This window comes from Stenella coeruleoalba (assembly GCF_951394435.1).
Source record: "Stenella coeruleoalba genome assembly, chromosome: 13".
Classification (NCBI taxonomy): domain Eukaryota; kingdom Metazoa; phylum Chordata; class Mammalia; order Artiodactyla; family Delphinidae; genus Stenella; species Stenella coeruleoalba.
In genome coordinates, this window is record NC_137159.1 from 67,473,686 (window position 1) to 67,495,705 (window position 22,020).

At 37.4% G+C, this 22,020-nt stretch overlaps 1 protein-coding gene across 3 annotated transcripts in view; it reads right to left on the bottom strand.

The window, feature by feature from the left end:
• The window catches only part of CLIP4 (CAP-Gly domain containing linker protein family member 4), a 67,291-nt gene that overhangs the window by 41,871 nt on the left and 3,400 nt on the right, over positions 1-22,020 (bottom strand). For all 3 annotated transcript variants that reach the window (XM_079940726.1, XM_079940725.1, XM_079940724.1), the window contains 7 exons: positions 20,423-20,570; positions 12,513-12,652; positions 11,653-11,746; positions 10,412-10,573; positions 8,569-8,687; positions 5,364-5,600; positions 2,826-2,961 (listed from right to left, as the gene is read on the bottom strand). In XM_079940726.1, coding sequence (XP_079796852.1) covers positions 2,826-2,961; positions 5,364-5,600; positions 8,569-8,687; positions 10,412-10,573; positions 11,653-11,746; positions 12,513-12,652; positions 20,423-20,555 — 1,021 coding nt within the window. In that variant the 5' untranslated portion in view covers positions 20,556-20,570. The remainder of the gene's footprint in view (positions 1-2,825; positions 2,962-5,363; positions 5,601-8,568; positions 8,688-10,411; positions 10,574-11,652; positions 11,747-12,512; positions 12,653-20,422; positions 20,571-22,020) is intronic.

Genomic DNA, 22,020 nt, shown 5'->3' on the forward strand with positions numbered 1-22,020 from the left:
CCAAATATTAAAAATTATAAAAAAAATTTCATAACTGCCAAAACTTAGAGAAGCAACCAAGATATCCTTTAGTAGGTGAATGGAGAAATAATGGAGGACTGTGATACCTCCAGACAATGGAGTATTATTCAGTGCTAAAAAGACATGAGCTATCAAGCCATGAAAAGACATGGAAGAAACTTAAATGCAAATTACTAAGTGAAAGAAGGCATTATTAAAAGGCTATATACTCTATGATTCCAGCTATCTGACATTCTGGAAAAGGCAAAACTATGGAGACAGTAAAATGGTCAATGGTTGCCAGGGGCTGAGGTGGGAAGGGATGAGCAGGTGGAGCACAGAGGATTTTCAGGGCAGTGAAAACACTCTGTAATACGGCAATGATGGATACATGCCCTTATACACTTGTCCAAACCCACAGATTATACAACACAAAGAGTGACCCCTAAGGCAAACTATGGACTCTGAGTGATTATGATGTGTCCATGCAGGTGCATCCACTGTAAGAAATGTACACTCTGGTGAAGGGATGTTGATAAAAGGGGAAACTGTGCATGTGTGGGCAGGAGGTATACAGGAAATCTCTGTACCTTCCTCTCAATTTTGCTATGAACCAAAAGCTGCTTTTAAAAAGATCTTTAAAAAATTATTATAAAATTTTTACAATCAAAACAATCTAATATGTGCTAGAATTAATAGATCAGTGGGACAAAACAATCCCAAAACAGACTATAGCATTTATAAGAACTTAATTTATATTAAAGGAAGTCCAGCAAGCCAAAGGGAAAATGACAGATTTAGAGAGAGGAAAAAAAACCCAAAAAACTGTTGCTGAAAAGAGACAAATGCTTTGGCTTCTGCTTAGTCAGGGGGTTCTCTGCCTCTCCTGCTCCCCACACCTCAAGTACTGACAGTTTAGCAAAGATCTGGCTCAGACTACTGAGCTGGCTCAGCAGGAAGGGCTATTCCCATTTTTATATAGTCCAACACATGACCTTGCCCCCCAACTTACCGTAAAGTATGTAAAAGGGGATGGAGACAGGGTCCTTGCGTGTCCATCTTTGTCCTAATCAAGCATGCCTCTCCTTGGAACGATGGGATTTGGGAGGCCACATGCATTCTGTTACAATCTAAGCATTTCTCATGGCTCTGATTTACATCTGCTCTCTGTGTTGCTAAGGGTCTTGATCTTGCCCTTAGTCTGCTTGACAGTTGCCAAAATTAGCTAATAGAGTAAAACTAAACTTAAATTCTTATCCTTATACAACTAACCAAATAAACTCCAAATTAAGTAATGTGATATTTAAAAATTAAAACATTCAAAAGAATAAAATATATAACCTATAATGAATTCTGGATTAGGAAGAACTATCTACTTTAGCATAAAAGCAGTTATAAGAAATTATAAAGGAAAAGTCTTTTAACGGCATAAAACTACGTGTCCAAAAACACTGCAGATGAAGTTCAAAGGCAAATGACAAACTGGGTGAAAAATCTGTAATAAATATAAAGGCTTAATATCCTAAAGATGCATTTATTTTTTAAAAACTCATCAGTTTTTTAAAAAGCTAACATCCCAATTTTTAATTGGCAAATAATATGAATAATTATTTCTTGGCAATTGCCAAGATAACACAAAAAATACATGTGCTACAATAGAACATTTTAGGTATCTTATTTCACCACAGTCAGAATAACATGAATTTAAACAGAAATTTTCACCCATCAAATTGGAAAAATTAAAGGAAATTGAGCCATAAAAAATCACATTTTCAAACAATATTTAAAGATTTGAGGAAATTATAATAGGATGTCAGATAAAAATGCAGACTATTTAACTATATATAATCCAAATTTTGTGGAAAAAATAAACAGAAAATATATACAGGTGATTTTATTTTTTTCTCCTTTTTTATGTTTTTTAAATCTAATGTAATGGGCATTTTTTATAAACAAAAATTTTTAATAATATACCCCAAAATGAGGCTCCATCTTAAGTGTATGACAAAAGGAAACTGGTGATTTTGATAAATTCATAACAGCTAGCAAATAGTTAACATTTTGGGGGTGCTTACTGGGAACCAAGCACTATTCTAGGTGCTTTATATATTTATCAACACATTTAATTCCCACATGAACTCTTGCGGTATTGCTATCCTCATTTTACAGAAGAAAACTGAGGCACAAGAAGAGAAAGAAGGTCCCACAGCTGGTAGGTAGAGCAGCTGATTCACACCCAAGCAGTCGGGCTCCAAGGCCCATACTCTTCAACACTGTACCATATACTGCCTTCCCTGTCGAGCTATAAGATGAAATACTGCGCAACCAGGGAAATTAATGTTCTGGGAAAGTACTTCACAACAAGGAAAAATATTCACAACATAGTAAGTGACAAAAGCAAACTGAAATCAATGTGTCAAGGTGTGTGTGTGTGTGTATACGAGAGAAACAGAGAATATAAAATAAAGCAAACATTTGTCTGAAAAAGAATCATCCCAGCTCAGGAGCACAGTAATAAAGTTGGCCTCACTAGCTTTTCAAGTTTTTCAATCTCTAGAGCTCTGTATGTCCTTGGTAATAAAGAACAAAATCCCTCCTTCAGTCATGACACCACCATGAGCAGGATTCAGGAAGGTCTCCAGAGCTAGGTGCTCTCCTAGTAAGACACCCTCTCCCAAGCACAATATTGCTCACAGTAAGAAAAGGGCAGTCACTTCATTTATTACATAAGTAACCGGGGAGAAAGTTTTATTTAAAAATAATAAAAGAGTAAAATTTTATTATTTTAAATTAATTCTCATTAAATTAGATAGTATGTAACTTACCATATTTGGGGGCACATTTAAAGTACTGGACTTTCCCAACACTTCCATTGTTTTTTCCTTCTGGTTCATCCAACTCAATGCCAGCCCACTGCCCACTTGCAAATTCAGTTGTTCCACAAAATCTTAATGTTCCAACCTAAAGAAAACATAAATCAGAGTAACTTTTGAGTACTACCAGTAATTCTAAGTTTCCCACTCTTGCAACTTTATCATGGAAGTCTTTCAAAAACATTCTCTCAGGGCTTCTCTGGTGGCACAGCGGTTGAGAGTCCGCCTGCCAGTGCAGGGGACACGGGTTCATGCCCCGGTCCGGGAAGATCCCACATGTCGTAGAGCGGCTGGGCCCGTGAGCCATGGCCGCTGAGCCTGTGCGTCCGGAGCCTGTGCTCCGCAACGGGAGAGGCCACAACAGTGAGAGGCCCGCGTACCGCAAAAAAAAAAAAAAAAATTCTCTCAAAGTAGACTTCAGAAGAAGGAAAATATTACCAGGGATAAAAAGAGACATTAAATAATGATAAAAGAGTCAATGGACCAAGAAGGCATAAGAATCCTAAATCTATATGTACCTAACAACTGAGCTCCAAGACATATGAAGTGGAAACTAATAGAACTAAAAAGAGAAATAGACAAATCTACAATCACAGTGAGACTTCAACACACCTCTCTCCATAATCAACAGGCCAAGAAGGCAGAAAACCAGTAAGGATACAGAAAAACTGAAACCTGAAACCAGCTATAAGCCAGTTTGACCTGACATTTATAAAATATTCCATTCAAAACAGCAATACAAGACTTCCCTGGTGGTGCAATGGTTGAGAATCCGCCTGCCATTGCAGGGGACATGGGTTCAAGCCCTGGTCCGGGAAGATCCCACATGCTGCAGAGCAACTAAGCCCGTGCACCACAACTACTGAGCCTGCGCTCTAGAGCCCACGAACCACAACTACTGAGCCTGTGTGCCGCCACAACTACTGAAGCCCACGCGCCCAGAGCCCGTGCTCCGCAACAAGAGAAGCCACTGCAATGAGAAGGCCGCGCACCGCAACGGCCTTCCGCTCGCTCCGCAACCGCCCCCAGCTTGCCGCAATTAGAGAAAGCCCATGCACAGCAACGAAGACCCAATGCAGCCAAAAATAAATAAATAAATTAATTTTTTTAAAAAAGAGAAACACGGAGAACTAAACACACAAACCCTATCTATACCTAGCACTCTATCCAAAAATTAACTCAGAATTAAATGTAAAACTAAACATAAAACCTAAAACTGTAAACATCTAGAAGAAAACATAGTAGAAAATTTCTCAGATATTCTAAACACACAATCCATGAAATAAAATTTTGATAAAATGAACTTCATGAGAATTTAAAACGCCTGCTCTTTGAAAGACAGTCCTAAGAGAATGAAAAGACAAGCAATAGACTGAGGGTAAATATAAATGAAACAAGACTGGCTCTGAGGTGACAAAGGTAAACGCTGCCGACTGATATACGCATGTTCGTTATATGTTTCTACTTTTGTATAGCTTTAAATTACTCAAAATAAAAAGTAGTAAAATAAAACACAGAATAACTCTTCTAAAAGTCCATTCTCAGACGTAGGACAGGAATACTAAAGAAGCTGAATATTAATCCAAAGGGGACAAAATGCTATGCGTTCATAATTTCTTGGTATTTTAGCTCCACAGATAGGACAACGGAAAACTAACAAATGTCCATGAATGTATTCTTGTGGAAGTTGGTAAATGTCATTCTCAGTGTAAAGTTGCTTTTTGAAGCAACTTTCTTAGTAACTCAAATGTTCAAATTTCAGTGTTTTCTGAGAAAAGTGCATAACACTCCCCACGAAGCCACCCAGATGTTTAGCCGTAGCTATTTTAGAAATTCCACACGCAAGCGCAAATTCCCTGTCCCATTCTCCATACCGAGCTCCCAATTGGCCCCAAAAAGAGAAAAACAGCTCTCCCATAGGAGGTTTTTAAAAAGAGAGAAGGGCAACAAGTGAAAGCCACCTGGAAACTGAGGCTCTGGAGAAAGAGGTGTCCAGAGAATCTTCAGTCGGGTGGCGTTGGGAGTCCTCTTTCCCACATACATTTTCATTACCAGGTTGAAATCATATCTAAGATTTCCCTGTTTGTGGGATCAAGAAGCCAAACACCCAGGAACAGTGAGGGTCACCTTTGCTCCGTTTCTGTGCAGTAGTAGCTGTGGGAGAATCACTACTGAGGAGGGGTGCGAGCGGGGAGCTGCAAGGGAAACCCTGCAGGCTGGATGCCTCTAAATTCACTCGGCAGCTCCACTATGCTCCACTTTTCTCCCATTCAAATAAAGATGTCTTCGTTATTCAGTTTGAATAGTTTATATTCTTAAATTGTGCTTTATAGTAACCGTGCATCTAAGTTTCAAGTTTTCCATTAAGTATCCTTCTACCTACATATGGAACTTAAAAAAAAAAAAACTCAAAACCACACTGCACCCTTGGCACACAGCCCACATAATGACCTTGGACATCGCTTTAGAGACTGCAGCTACTGACTATACCTTCTGTCTTGCAATAACGACACGATCCCCCAGCTTCAGGCCAAGTGACGTCAGCATCACCTTGCTAGTAACACGGTCGTAACTTGGAAGCAAGGGCTTTGAGAGATCACACGACAGAGGCACCGCATCGAGCAGCATCTGCTTGATTTCTTTAGCAGTTGCCGCGGCATCGGCCATTTCTAAGGGCATTTCGACCGGGTCTGGGACAACGTCAGCAGGGATCTGTCCTTTGTCATTCTACAAATAAAGAGCAGAGAAATTTTTCAGTTCATATCTGCCCAGAGCTCTACACGGTCATATAAAAATATTTTTGGAAAAAGTAAGTTAAATTCATCTATCATTTATTTATTCAAAAATATTTACTAAACTTCTACCACCTGCCAGACACCATTCTAAGTGCTAAAGGCACACAGTGAAGAAAACAAAAGCCCCGCCCTCAGAAAGCACACAGCCTGGTGAGAGGCAGAACATAATCACACACATAAAACGTATGGTGTATCGAAGGGTAAAAAGTGGCAGAGAGAACAAAGCAGGTTAAGGGGGACAGGGAACACGGGCACAGAGATGGCGATTCACACACAGGGGTCAGGGAGGGCCTCGCTGCTGAGAGGCACTGGCGCAGAGGTCCAGGGAGGTGAGGGAACACAGGGCAGCTCAGCTGGTGGGGACCGAGGTCCAGGCTCAGGGAAGAGCAGGAAGGCAGTCAGTGGGAAGAGAGCCTGGCTGCACAGGCTGGAGACAGAAGTCACAGGACTGCCTGGCTTCCCAACCCCAGACCCGAGACTCCCTCCCCTCCCCCAGAGCTGCCACCTTGGCTCTGTGACCTCGACCCATCCTGCCCACTCATGGAGTGACTCAGATTTTAAGAACAGAATCTACTTCTAAAATCTGGGCTGGGATTTATCCTGCAGCAAGCAAAAATGGGCAGTCACAGGCCCACTAACATTTGCACAGTGTTTATATAAGCAAAATCCTATCATATAAATTATCTCATTTGGTTATCACAGCAAGAAAAAGCTTGTGAATAAAACAGATAAAAATTTTTACCTGTTAAGAGTCTGGACTGTAGCAGAAGACACCAACTAAACAAGTAAGATATCAATACCATTTCCAGTTTGCCAATTAGGAAAATTAGGCAAGGAGAGATGAGTGACTCGCTCAGCATCATCTCCATAATTACTGCAGGGATGACACTGCAGTCCATGTCCAGCACCCACTGGACTCTCAGCCCTTCTGCTGCTCTGTGCTGTCCTACCCTCAAACAAGTTCTCTTTCTTCTACGTTCCCTAACCAAAAACTCAGGCTTCATCAGAAAGATTCCAGACCGTAATCTTTTCTTAATAAGATGAACCAAGATTCTTTTGCTCAGAAAACTTTTTCCCTTTCCTTCTCCTCTAATAATTATCTTCAAATGCTCCACATGGATAAAAGCATGAGGCTTTTAGAACACATTTAGTTTGCAAGCGCCTCACATTTTTTATCTTAAAATTCAAGTCAGTTTCGTCCTAAGTAAAAACATGGTAGGAAGACATATTATCAAATTTCTGGGACAGTGATGAACTATTTTGATGCCCGATTTTTTTTTTTTCAAAGAAAAAGTACAAAATGTAATGAAAATACCTATAGCGCTTATCGTACTCTTGAGAAAAAGACAGAGGGAAAAGAACTTTTTTTAATCAACAAACCTGTCATGATAAGTTGTAAATAAGCTATATTTACAATGAATATTTACTTCAGATTTTTAAGTCCTCACCTTTCTAGAGTAAGTCACACACTTCCGTCAATTCCTATATAAAATAAAACTTCTGTTTAAAAAATACTAAATAATAATAAAGTAACAATGATATCATGTTAACATAAGGCGGCTTGTTCATGATTAGCTATAGAATTCCATTTTCTTCTAAAGTAGTGGCTGTCAGGGTCTGATCCAAGGGCTACTGCTGACCCACATATTGACTGCTTTTTTTTTTTAAGTATTAACCTCCAAAATTCGGTAATCTATTAATTCTTTGGGGCCTGAATTGGTAATTTACCTCAATGACACACTTCACTGCATCTTACTGGGTTCAAAATATTCTCTCCACTAATAGGGTCTTGTCAACAGTTGTACTAGCAAAAGCAGACACGTATCACCTTCACACTCCAGCCAAACTGAATTACCATCTCCTAGCCTTTGTGCACGCTACTCTCTCTGCCTAACATGCCTTTCTCAGCTTCCTCCTGTACCTGGTTAATTCTTAACTACGTTCAAGCACTCAACATCACTTTTGCCAGGACACACTACAGTAAAACTGACTGCTCTCTTGTCTGTCCTCCCCTCTAGACAATATTCTCTTTGAGGACAGAGACGTATTTGTTGTTGTATTCTCCCAGTGCCCAATAAACAAGAGGACCTGAAGGAAGGAGGGAGGGAAGGAGGAAGAAAGGGGTTGATTAAATAATTAACGGGGTTAAACAGAAAGAAAAGGGGCAAAGAAGTAGGGAGGGAAGGGAAAACAGGAAAGCAGAGAGGGAGCGAGGAAAAGAGGACGGGAAGAGGCTTTTTCTAACATTGCCCACCCCTGCCCCTTCAAGAGAAGGCACAGACCCAATTAAGAATCCCTGCCAGAGCAAGTCACTGCTATCAATATAACAGAAAAGAACACTGAGAGCCACTTTTGGGAAGACAACAAAATACCAGATGATTTGAAGATTATGAAATTCAATCCTGTGTGTTAACTTTGTAAATGTATAACATTACCCTGAAAAAATAAATGTTTCCTTTAAGTCGATTTTAAAGGTTTACTGCACTGTTAAATATGCATTTTTTAAATTGTCTGAAATAAAACTTCTTTCCAAAAGAATTTAAAATATGATTTAATACAGAAATATAACTTTAAAATATGCGCTTTTATTTAACAGCTAAGGTTTTATAAATATACCAAAAGCTTAAATGAAAGATATTTTTAAACTCGAAGATGATACTTTAAAGAGTATTTTACTTATCTGAATGCAAGTAAGGTTTATAGAGCTTATCAATATAAAAGGACTGAAATTCACTGCTATGCCTTAAATTTGAGACAAAAGTTTATCACCATTACTCTTTACATGCAGCACAAAAATATAAATTATTTACCTATATAAGAGCTCTACAACAACATCCAGATTCAACTCTTTCCTGGGAGATAATGTTAGATGTTTTTATTCTTTTAATTTAACCTCTTACCCTAAATGCAGGGTTTGCTCCATGCTCCAATAAGCATTTCACAGTACCCGCACACAGGTTATATGCAGCAATATGCAGAGCTGTTCCAAAATTAAAGTCACTGCAAGTGGCATCCACATCTGCAATTAGACATCGCAAGCGTATTAACAAAATTTTCAAATTAAGCTAGTATAAGGTAAAAGGAGACAGGCTGGGTTTATTTGGGGGAGGAGGGGTATTAGCTATTTATGAGACTTAAACCAACCCACTGAAAGGACGATTCTCACAATGGAACAAACTCTTCATATTACAACCTACTTAACTAATACTTTTCTTAGTACAATAAAATTTCACTATCAAATGGACTGATATTAGCATGGGTTTTCCAACCATCACAAACTAAACTATATTTTAAAGCAATTAATGGCAATAATTCATATTTGTAAAAGTAACTATCTTAACACACTCTCTCATTAAACCTCTTGCATATTTGCCATGACAACTATAATGTAGTAGGGTTTAGGTCAGGGACTAGCAAACTATGGCCATGGCCAAAACCAACTTACCATCTGTCTTTGTAAATAAAGTTTTATTAGAACACAGCCACATAGTCTCTGTGGCTACTTTCACACCACAACTGCAGAATCAAGTAGTTGCAACAGAGACCATGTGGTCCACAAAACCTAAAATATTTACTATCTGCCTCTTCACGGAAAAAAATAGTAGGTAAAACAATGGAGAATTCTCAAGACAGGAATAAATTAAAGAGTAATTAAACATATGCATCATGCTTACATACTGTATTCATTCACAATACTTTATTCAACAAATGAATTTGGACTTCACAATAAGAATGGGAATCTTGCAATTCTAAAAACATTTTAATAACTTTCAACAAATCATCACGATGCTATACAGCAAATACTCCAGATTTGGGGATCCCATTTTGACTGATTTTAGAATATGGGTTTAATATACCTCTGGTTCTGCCAATCCGACCTTAATCTAACTACAGCTCCACCATCCCACACCCTACCTACTGTTGTAAACAAACTAAGACATGCTCAGGACACTCTCCTGAGCTATTAAAGACACTGTACTATCAAGAGAGGCTTTCTTCCTAACATCATTCAAAAAGTGAAAAAGTAAAAAGGTAAAGAGGAGATGGACAATTATACAAAGCAGAGGTTAGAAACAGACATTCTGGGAAATTTATCTATGCCATCTCTAAAACAAGTCTTCTACAAATGGAGAAAACACTGCATACAACTTTTAACTTAAAGTAATACTACTGCACTTGCCCTCATTTTTTTCTCAAAAGAAAACTGACCCCCTGAGAGGACCCAGAGAGAATGTCTAAATACAGGACTGTGGTTTAGATATTATGATGTTCAATTTTAGGATAGCATCATTAAGACAGGAAGAAAAAAAAAATGAAAATCTATCCCTTAATGGAATCACAGAATTTCAGAACTGAATGCCACCTAAAATAAATATTCTTCATGATTTCAATGTTTAGCTCTGAAGGTTTTATTGCTCTATTTCTGGCTACACAAGTAAGACAAAAGAAGTATACATAGATTCAATTACACTTTATAAAATCCATGTTATACTGGGGGACTTGAAGAGATATAAAAGGCCAGAGAACACTTTATTTCGTTTCTCTTTGTACTAAGTCTTCTGTGAAAGGATAGTAACTAATCTTCAATAAAGAAAAGTTAAACTGTTTCTGAAAAATAAAATGGGATTGGAGGTCACATGGAACAAGATGGATTAGAAGTAAAAGTATCTTTGAATTATAATTTTTATGCCACTAATAAAGTATTCAATTAATAACATCTAATGGAGATCTTACAGTACTTGCCTTTTGGTTTAGATGTCTTCAAAATCACTCTTATAAGTTCAGGGACATCAAAATAAGCAGCATAATGCAAAGCATTCATATTTGTCCAGCGACTCCGCAAACTAACATCTGCTCCCAGATCGATAAGTTGAGTTGCAAACTTTACAGCTGTATCAACATCACCTAGAGAAGGTTTTCTAAATTATTTTTCTTCAGTACAAATTCCAGTGGATGGCCATCTACTACCTCATCTAAAAAGCCAATGCAAACAGCGTACTGAATATACACTTACAACTCAAAAAATGTAACAAGGAATTTATTCCAGGAAAATAATCAAACCCAAGGGCAGATAAAACACTTGGCTGTAAAGATGTTCATCACAGCACTTTTTATTACGAATAAAATTTTGAAACAACCTAAAAGTACAATAATAAGACACTGGTTAAATAAATTATGAGACATCCATATAATGCAATACTACAGAGCCATTAAAACCAGGGCTACACAGAGTGCACTCTGTGGACCACTGACGGTCCCAAACTGTAATTCATACTTTCTATAACTCTTTTCTTTTTCCCTATGTAATCATTTCTTCTGAATAAATTAACTGAAATATAATTTTAGGCTTTTGAAAAATACTTGGGCTTGTATTTTGTCTTTATCTCATTTTTCTATTACAAACTCATTTTTATTTTATTTTACAAAAGTATCACTCCATGATGGATTAGAGAAAAAAAAAAAAGTCCTTCACTATCAAGTTTAAGAAGCACTGTATCAGACTATTGAAACAGGGAGAGATGTTCACAGTATATAATTAAGTAAGAGGCAGGTGTAAAAATTAGTAAAGAACAGGCGAATATCAATTTTGGAAACTATGCACATATGTTATGTATGTAGGAACAGACCTTAGACAGACCTAAAGACCAGGTCTGTAGGATTGGGACTGCCTGGAAAACAGAGCATGGATTGTCAAACCTTGCCATAAACTCCAGGTGTTACCAGTTACTCTCACCTAGCAAACAGGCTGGTATGAAGCCTGTTCCAGAAAAGTTGGGAGGTACCAGGAGATTATAAAGACTCCCTTGAGAAAAGGGAGGAAAGGCAACAAGGTGTGTGGAAGACCTAACTGAATCCTCGCCTATTCAGGGAATATTATTATCACCAGCCAGGTGCCCTCCCAGGGACTCTGGTTGGCATAAACACAGTTATACAAGTACAAATACAGATGTCTTAAGCCATTAACAGATTCACCACACACTTACCAATACCATGAGCTCCAGATTTGCAAGTATAATGTAAAAGAGTCATATCTGTCAATCCATCTCTGTCATTCACGTTGCAACCTCTCTTAAGAATCTGAGGAAACCAAGGAAGATATTATTACAACATAACGTCTACTGATTTCAAACCAATGCTGGGAAACCAAGTTAGTCTATCTTATTAAATTAGTTCTCAGTAAAATGAGTAGACAGAACTGGCTTCTCTTAAGGATAAATTTTAAGTCTGTACCCTACAACAAAAATGAAAACTGAACTTGTCACCAGACGGAAGGAAATTCTTAAAGAGTATTCCAAAGTAATTTGGCACCCCAATATGTTCCTTAACTTCTCAAAGGACAAGCAAATTTCCTTTCTAATGGGAGTAATGGTATTTTAAAAAAGTATAAGCTCCCTCTTCTTACAACGAGACAGCATGCTGGTCAAGGAACCCAGCACTATTCTTTTATCCCTCTTTCAAAAAATCAAATATTTTTTAAAATTATATTTAAGCCTAGATCTTTACCAAGCCACCCCAAAGTATAGATAAATGTGACAGTAATCAAATCACCTCATGAAAGTATATTTTTAAATTTACAAAATCAACTTGTACAAAGGAAGAAGGCTCCCTCTGCTCCCACCAAGAGTCAGATGTCAGAACTCCAGATGCAAGGGAGTGAGGAGCATGAGGGAATAATGGAAAGAACGTACTAACTCACTGCTCCATGAAAACCTATGAAGAACAAGCATCAGCATCTTTAAAAGGTTTCCCCTTTATCACCACCTTTCCATTCAGATGGGGGAAAAAAATCTATACAATTAACAATCCTAACAATACAAGACTTAACAACGTTAGAATTCCTTACCTCATTTCCAATAACGTCAATATTTTGCTGGACTTGAGGAACCCACTGTCTTAAAATGGCAAATAATTCCGATACAGAAGTTTTGGGATCGAAGAGAATTTCCTGGCATGATGTATCATTAGGATCAAAGAAAGAAAACTCTGTTTGAAATTTAAAAGGTGTAAGTTAAATTTGTTAAAATTTCAAAATAAATACATTGAAAATAATAAACAAGACCAGGACTCAAATGACACAAAATATTTTTAGGTGCAGAAAAAGTAGATTTACCTTAAGCAATTCTCAAAACCAAAGTCAGGACCACCAAAAATTATGAGGCATTTCTGAACTGCTATGAGAATGCAGTCACATTCATCACACTACATCTTATCACAAATGAAACAAAAATCTGAGCGTACTGATCTTAAACGCTGAAGTTTCCAAGAACTTCTAAAGCACAGAAAATCTGTCAAATTTTATAGGTATTTTCACCTCTCAAAACATAAACATGTCATGAACAGTAGATCCACATCATGATTACAACATACATAATAGAAAGAAATACGCCAAAATCTCAACAGTGTACTAGAACAATGTGTAATTTTAAGTATTCTTTTTACTTCTCTGTTTTCCTTATTTTCTATAATAAACAGGCATTACTTTGAAGCCTTGGGACAGAGTGATTGGGTTATTTTGGAGTATGTATCAGTAAAGACATGGAATACTAGACACAATTGAACATGATTTTTAAATCTTTTAAAACTTCCTTAAGATTCAGAGAGAACAGATCATCCTATGGCTAGAGAATAAAAGAGAATAGAAGAAAATCAGATTCTACTATCTTGAACAATCTATAAGAAGGTAGGGAATCTAAAAAACCAGAAGCATCTAAAGAAGAGAAGCATTAGAGAAGCAGTATTTGCTGAGTGCTTACAATTTACCAAACACCTTACAAATCTTCCCAGACACCTTACCTGACAGGTATTATTATTCTCATTTTGCAGATAAGGAAACCAAAGCTCAGACTAAATAACACCTGCTCAAACTCACACAGCTAGTAAGTGGCAGATTTGGGGTAGAAAATCAGGTCTGTCTCCAAAGTCTATCTTCTGTCCTCTATTATGCTGTCTCCCCAAGAGAATTCACTATTGAGCTCAGATTTTAACAGCATATGTGAGTAGCAGGATTTGTGTGGCTTTTTTATTTTCTTCTTTGTGTCTTTATTGATTTTCCAAAATTATACTATGTACACACAGCTCTTACTTTTAGAATCAGGGTAACTGAACGATGAAAGGAGAAGCACAAAACCAAGGACGTGTATAAAAGTAGAGCAGTCCGGGCTTCCCTGGTGGCGCAGTGGTTGAGAGTCCGCCTGCCGATGCAGGGGACGCAGGTTCGTGCCCCAGTCCGGGAAGATCCCACATGCCGCGGAGCGGCTGGGCCCGTGAGCCATGGCCGCTGAGCCGGCGCATCCGGAGCCTGTGCTGCGCAACGGGAGAGGCCACAAAAGTGAGAGGCCCGCGTACCGCAAAAAAAAAAAAAAAAGTAGAGCAGTCCATCAGAAGAGAATCAGAAAGACTAAAACTAAGAGCATGTACTATTCAAAATCTCAGAGAACAAAATGGTCCTCTACAAACAGAAGAGTCAGAAGAGAATCAGTATGCAACACAGATACCAATTTCTCAAAGATGTGCGTGTGTTTCCTATAAATAGCAGTTTACTGGAATTTTTTTTTGGTCTAATTGATTCAGCCATTCAATAAATATTTATGGATCAGAGACATTTCTAGGCATTGGGCATTTCTAGTAGAGAAATTCCTAAATATATACCTAAACAGACTCTTCTGCATGTGTCTACAGGAGACATGTACAGGAATGCTTATTCTAGCATTGGTTATAATAGCAAAATAACTGGGAAACTGAAACATCTCTCCATAGAGGATGTATAGAAAGTGGTATATCCATAGGATGGATTCGATGCTTTCTTACAACGAAATAAATGAATTCGATATCTACATTATGAATTGATAAGGATAGGTCTCAAAAAAACATACTGATCAATAAAATAAGTTGAAGAATAATATACAACATCTATCGTTTCCATAAAATTACAAATACACAAAGCAATCCTATATACTGTTTATGGGTGCTCATATATGTAGTAAATGTATAATTAAATGGTCTGCAATCTTCACACTAAATATAAGATGGTGGTTGCCTCTGGGGAGCAAGGAAAATGGAGCCGGAAAGGAAAATGGAGCGAATTTCAACTTTAAGGTTTTAATTCTTGTAACTGAAAAACAGGAGCTAAAGGAAATAAGATACTATGCTAATAATTATTCTTTCTGATGGTGGATATGTGTGACACATGTTTGCTATCACTATATTTTCTGCATTTTTAAATGACTTCCCATTTTTAAAAAATGAAACACAATGGAAAAAGAACATAATAACAATAAAAGTGCCAATAAATGTGTAAGGCTTATTTAAAGAAAACTGAAGTGGTGGGTGACTTAAATGGAGAGACACATCATGTTCCTGGACTGGAAGGTAAAATATTTAAGGCTGTCAAGTTTCCCAACAACAATTATTTTAAATAATTTCAATTTTAATCAATCAAAATTTCACCAAGATTTATTTGTGGGAGGAGACAGACAAAATTATTCTACTGCTCATCTGTGCCAGAGCTTCTCAAACATTAACGTAGATAGGAATCACCTAGGGATCTTGTTACGATGTAGATTCCAATCCAGTAAGTCTCAGGTGGGGGCAGGGACTGCATTCTAACAAGCTCCCAGTGATGCCAATGCCACTAGACTAAGTACCACGTGATGAGAAGCAAATATCTAGACAGTAAATGTAAGAGAAATGAGCAAGAACATTTTAACTAAGAAGAATAATGATCAGAGTAGGGGGTAGGGGACACTAGCCTAATAAATACTAAAGCATATAATAATGCTTCTGTAATTATATGCTGAGATAATGACAAACAGCAGACAGCTCATTTAAATACTAATGATAATATGTTATAAAGTGTCTAATAGGTGCCAGGAACTGTTCTATGCACTTTACATATATTACCTAATTTAATCTTCATGACAGCCATATGAGGTAGGTACTTTTTTTTTTTGGATGTAGGTACTATTATTGTTCTCATTTTATCAAAGAAAAAACAAAGGAATAGAGAAAGTAAGCCATTTGCCCAAGATCACACAACTGTGAAGTGTGTGAACCTGTTGAGTCAGGATCCTCAATCCTGTTGAGTCAGGATTGGCCTATAATCCAAACTCACCTATAATCTTAAACTCTATGCTATACTACATATTAACGAATCTAACTACACCCAAATTTTAAGCTTCCACACAGAAAAAAAAAAAAAAAAAAAGTTTTAATCAAAAGAAAGGAGGTGAAGGGTAGATGGGAAGGATACCCCACCAAGTCAAGATGGAGTAACAGGGACCATATGTGTTCTTATTTCTGAAACAACCAAAAAACGACAACAACAAAGGAAAGAGATGAAATGAGGTTTCCAAGACACTGGACATCAGTTAATGAAAGACACAATCCCTAAGAGACAGGATACAAACAAGGGAGTCTCACAACTGCCTCCATGTCTCTGCCCTGAGACTTTCCAGATTTCAGCAGAGAGAGAGGGAAACCAAGAAAAAGCCCAGCAGACTCCTTGAGTTGCGGAGACAAAGCTGAGAGCTCAAGGAAATAAGGCAGCTAGAGTTCACAGGGCAGTGTATCAGACAGGAGAGAGATGCAAAGCAAGAGAACCCCAAAGATCTGAAGAGAGTCCCCCTTGAGTATTTAATATATGCTTATGAGGAAAAACCTGAGGTAAGGGAAAGAACCATCCAAAAGAATTAGAGGGATTAGTGCCCAGTGATCATACAGAGCCTAGAACTGTGCTTGTTCCCGCTAAAAAGAGTGAGAAAAAAATTCATCAGGCTTTGGGTAGAGTACTCAGTAGTGAGGAGTAATTAGCCCCAGATTAGCACTGCTCCAGAACCACCTAACAAATCATAAAGGCAAGATCTGAAAAGGTCAAACACTTTCCAAGTAATTTAACTGCATCCCAGAACAAAGCTCAGGAATATTTACAGAAACAGAAAAATATCCAGCACCCAGCAGGTAAAATTCACAATGTCTGGCATCCAATCAAAGACTACCAGGCCTGCAAAGGGAAAAACGTGACCCATAATCAGGGGAATAGTCAATCAAAACAGATCTAGAGTTGACACAAATATTATAATTAACAGAAAAGGACATTAAAACAGCCATTGTAACTGTATTCCAAATGTTCAAAAGGTTAAACAGACCCAAATCAAACTTTAGTGATGAAAACTACATCTGAGATGAAAACTACACTGGATGAGATCATCAGCTGATTAGACACTGCAGAAGAAATGATTAATGAACCTGAAGACAGAGCAATAGAAACTACCCAAAATGAAATACAAAGAGAAAAAGAGTTCTTGAAATATGAAAAAAAGGCATCAGTGAGCTGTGGGAAAACTTCAAGTGGTCTAATATTTGTGTAACTGGAGTGTCTGAAAAGGAGGAGGGGCAGAAAAAGTATTTGAAGAAATAATGATTATCCAAACTTGATGAAAATTGAAACCTACAGACCCAAGAAGCTTAACAGTCCCCAAGCATAAGAACATAAAGAAAATTACACCAGGGCACATCACAGTAAAATTACTCAAAACCTATGATAAACAGAAAATCTTAAAAGCAGTCAGGAAAAAAAGATCATTACATACAGAGAAACACAAATGACAGCAGATTTCCCATCAAGACAAGTGGGAACACAGTGAAGCAACATCTTTAAGCACTGAAAGAAAAAGCTATCAACCTAGAATTCTATACCTAACAAATATATTTTTCAAAAGAGACGATGACATAAAGATGTTTTCAGACATATAAAAGCTGAAAGGATTCCTCACCAGCAGATATGCACTGCAAGAAACATTAAAGGAAGCCCTTCAGGCAGAAGGAATGTGGCATCAGATGAAAATCTGGTCTGCACAAAGGAATGAATAACACTAGAAATGGTAACTATGTGGGTAAATAAGATTTTTTTGTTATTATTATTGCTTAAATCTCTTTAAGAGATAACTTCACTGTTTATGTAAAAATAATAACAATACACTTGGGGACTTTTAATACATGTAAACTGACTCTGAAGGCATTCAAAGCAAAATTGAGTCCAAAAATCTTTGTAGTCTTGCAGGGTAACCACCTTGAGGGTCAACACTGAGCTGAATGTCTAAGCTCTGGTTTGTGTGGGTTGGTTTCTTTTTCTTTGTTTCTTGATTTTAATCTCAGTCTCAGTCTCACATTCAACGGCTCCCATTACATTTAGGATAAAATACAAATTCCCTACCAAACGATCCTGCCTGGTCTGGCCCCTGCCTTTTCCTCTCCAACTTCATCTCCTGCCATTCTGCCCTTCAACCACTTTGCTTCTCAGCCTCAAAGGCCTTCCACTATTTCTTAGGACACACCAAAGTTTTTTCCCTGACTGTGCCTTTGATTTCCTATCCTTCTGCCTGGAACACTTCTCTCCAGGCTCTTCTCTCAACCAGCTGCTTCTGATTCTCCAGATGACCAGCCCATCTAAAACAGCCTCTCTGCTCCATTATCCTCTGCCGCAGCACCCTGTTGCTTTTCTCCACAGAATTCATTATAATCTATAATATTTATGATTGGTTTCTTCATTTGTTTGTTTATTGTCTGTTTTCCCTCCTAGAATGTCGGTCTTGGTCACCGTGCTATCCCCAGCATCTAGGACAGTACCTGGCATATAACAGGCCCTCAACAAATACTTACTCAATAAATACAACCCTGGATGCCACATTTTAAGGAGACACTGCCTGACTACAGCATACTAAGAAGAAAACAACTAGAGTGAAAAAGGTCTAGAAATCCTGACAATGAGAGACTGGTGAAGGAACCAGAAATGTGTAGTCTAAAGAAGTACAGACTTAATTTAAAATGTCCAAATTATCTTCAAATATTTGAAGGTCATCATATAAAGAAGTGTTTGTTCTACATATCAAACCAGTTAGCCAAAGTTTCAAGGAGACATACTTTGAGTCCATATACAAAAACAATTTTATCACAACTAAAACTTTAACAATGAAATGGACTATTTCATTAGTTTCCCACTATTGACAATATCCAAGCAGCTGAATGGTTATCTATCAGAGAACCTGAAAACATAATTTCTATACTGGGAAATGAGTAGGGAAAGCTGAACTATAGGTCCATTCAGATTCTAAGAATCTATCGTTCTAAGAATACAGGCAATTTTTAATTTCACTTATACAAAGAGAATAATATCCATTATCACCTTTCATCCAATGTATTTATTCAACAAACACTGAACAGCTAACATCAACAAATGACTACATTAGCCCAATGAGATAAACAAAAACAAAACATGATTCTACTCCATCCAAAGAGCTATAGTCTGGGAAAGGAAATAGGACAGTTATGACTCAAGACAGAATGAGGGAAGTGCCATTAGCAAGGTACAAAGTGCTTTTCAAGGTTGTTCCCGCATAACTGATTTTGTTGTATCTGAAAATCCATATCCAGTCAATTTTTGTAAACACTGCAAATAACTCCCAAGATCTAGTAGGCACAGGTTTTACGTAACACCTTTGATGACTGCAAGGCAAGCTGCTATAGAATATGAACACATAAAATAGCATACCTGGAGATGAGTAGTTATTAGAATGGATATGACTAAAAAGACAAATTCACAATCCAATCATTTTATATTCACTAATATTTAAAAATTGCATTATCTCTACCTCCAAAGACAATTTGAAATGGTGGCCCAATATTTTACTTGAAAAACTCTAACTAAATTAGAAATGTAACACATCCATCAAGCTTATCTCCTGGTTTTCTTTTATTCCTTTATCAACTACCTGATAAAATAGGGTCCTGGGGAAATAAGTCTAAATAGATAAAAAACTAGAATACTCCTAAATTTACATTTTACAAAGAACATTTAAATGAACCAATTTAAATATGAATCAATCTCACGCCATGTTCCAGGGAAAGGTCTCACCCTCTCTAAGTACAGGGCTTTTATTGTTTTGTTTTACTATACTTTGTGTATACACTGATAATTACAATGGGAGACAACTGAAACAGGATCCAAATTAGGCTTGCTTGTGTATTAAAACACATCACTTGTTGTTACATTGTCACCCAAGTTTGGATCATTTCAGCAGTGATTATTTGGTTTGTTAATTGGAATCCCAGTATTGCAGAGACAACAGGGCCCTTAAAGATGGCTAGTGCACTGTGCTTTTATGTCTTTTCTTTCTTTTTCAGTACATGGCTTTTTAAGCAAGTCAATATATTTAACCAAAATAAATACATCAATAGCAGAAGAATGCTAGATGTCTAAGCACCGCTGCATTCTAAAAATAAAATCCTCTGAATCCACCATGGTGCTTAAAATGAACGTTTTTACATAATAAAAATGATGACAGCAGAAATAAAGCGTTTAGCTTAAGAGGCAGAAAAAGCAATAAGCAATTGTTATTTTTGAAAAAGGAAAATTTAGCAATTTTATGAAAACCACAACAAATGGTTTCAGGAAAAATTAGGAGTACAATAAGGGTGTAAGACAGGGCTTCCCTGGTGGTGCAGTGGTTGAGAGTCCGCCTGCCGATGCAGGGGACACGGGTTCATGCCCCGGTCTGGGAAGATCCCACATGCCACGGAGCGGCTGGGCCCGTGAGCCATGGCCGCTGGGCCTGCGCGTCCGGAGCCTGTGCTCCGCAACGGGAGAGGCCACAACAGTGAGAGGCCCGCGTACCACAAAATAAAATAAAATAATAAAAGGGTGTAAGACAGAAGTCAAGTCACCAGTTCACAGAAAATAAACACAGCAACTTAACGTACCACAGTCTGAAGGCATTGGTGCTGCAGAAATGGAAAAGATAACTGGTGTATCAGAACCTTGAAATAAAAATGGGTATCTTCCAATCAACGAACTTCCTTCTAATGGAAAATCCGGAAGGTCCTCTATGGTCATCTTCTAGAAAGCCACCTTTAATGAAAGGGGGGGAAAAGCATATCTATTATATTTGTATGCAACTTAGAATAACTGCCTTCAGTCACAAAAAGCCTATTTTTAAAAAATATCTAATCTATTGACATTTTTAACTTCAACCTTCAAAAATCTATTTTAGAGAAAAAGGGAAAAATATTTCCTTTTAGCGAACTGTTGTTAAAGAATATACATTGCTTAACACTGTCTCTCAGGGTCAACAGCATATGTAATCTTTTTAGGCAAAGATCGGGAGTAATTAAAAACTACTACTATATATTTCCTAATAATAGGTGAAAACATTTTTTAAACACTGAGCTACCCTAAATGGGTGATGTTCTCTTTACTCGCAGTAACAAACGAGATGTTATCCCTTGTAGGTGCATCTCTAACTTCTCATAGGATCTGACACAGGTTCTATCATCTGTCATCCAGTAGCTCATGCCACGTGCTCATCACATGAAAAAAATCTAGTTTAAAATGTGCTCATTATTTTCCAACATCCCAGAAACCTTTACTGAAAATTGACCATATCACTTGTACAAATTTAAATCTAGGAGCTTACCGACATGGTTTCACTTAACAACACAGAGGATCTGTCTAGTTCGTCCCAGCAGAAGATGGAAGGCCATGCCTTTTAAACCACATCACTTATACTACCTCTCTTTTCCAGGAAACATGAGCACTCAGAATAAATATGTCTAAATTAGACAGCTGCTGCACCCCAGCACACATATCAGAGATGACACAGAATGCAGAGAAAATGTTAGTAAAACTGAACTCTGAAGCTTAAAAACCTTCCAGTTTCTTTTGCACCAAATCTTTGCAGTCTGAAATATTACGAACCTCTATATCTGTTCAAAATATAAGCAGAAAACTATATTACAAAACTAAATAAAGGTGATTTTAGATTATTTCAGTAGAAAGAATAGAATAAGTAAAGATGGTTAACAGATAGCTTACTCTAGCAGATAATGCCATGCTAGATATTATTCAATGTGTGCTCTATTATACTTGGTAAACCAACTCTATGTCTATCACCTTTACCTATCATGCTTACCTACCATCACCACCCTGCTCCAAAGAAACAGTCACCTTTCTGAGCTAAGAGGTTTGTTTCCAATTAGATTCATATGTTTTCTGAATACCAGCAGAAACTGGTAAAGAGTAAGGCAATTTCTTTTTTCTCATAAGGTACATGTTTACATGGACATGGATATTATATATCAAATAACTTAATACAGTGTTACTATGTTAAAGGTATTCAAGGTTTCTTGGATGCTAAAATTACTCGCCACCCAATACTTTGAATCATTTTGACATTACCCTGGCCACATAAATAGGAAAAGTTGTTGCCATACAGCATGGTGAACTTCCTCAAATACTAACAATTTCAAAAAGTAGCGCCTACCACAAAGACAGCCCTCCTTCAATACTATAGCTTCTCAGT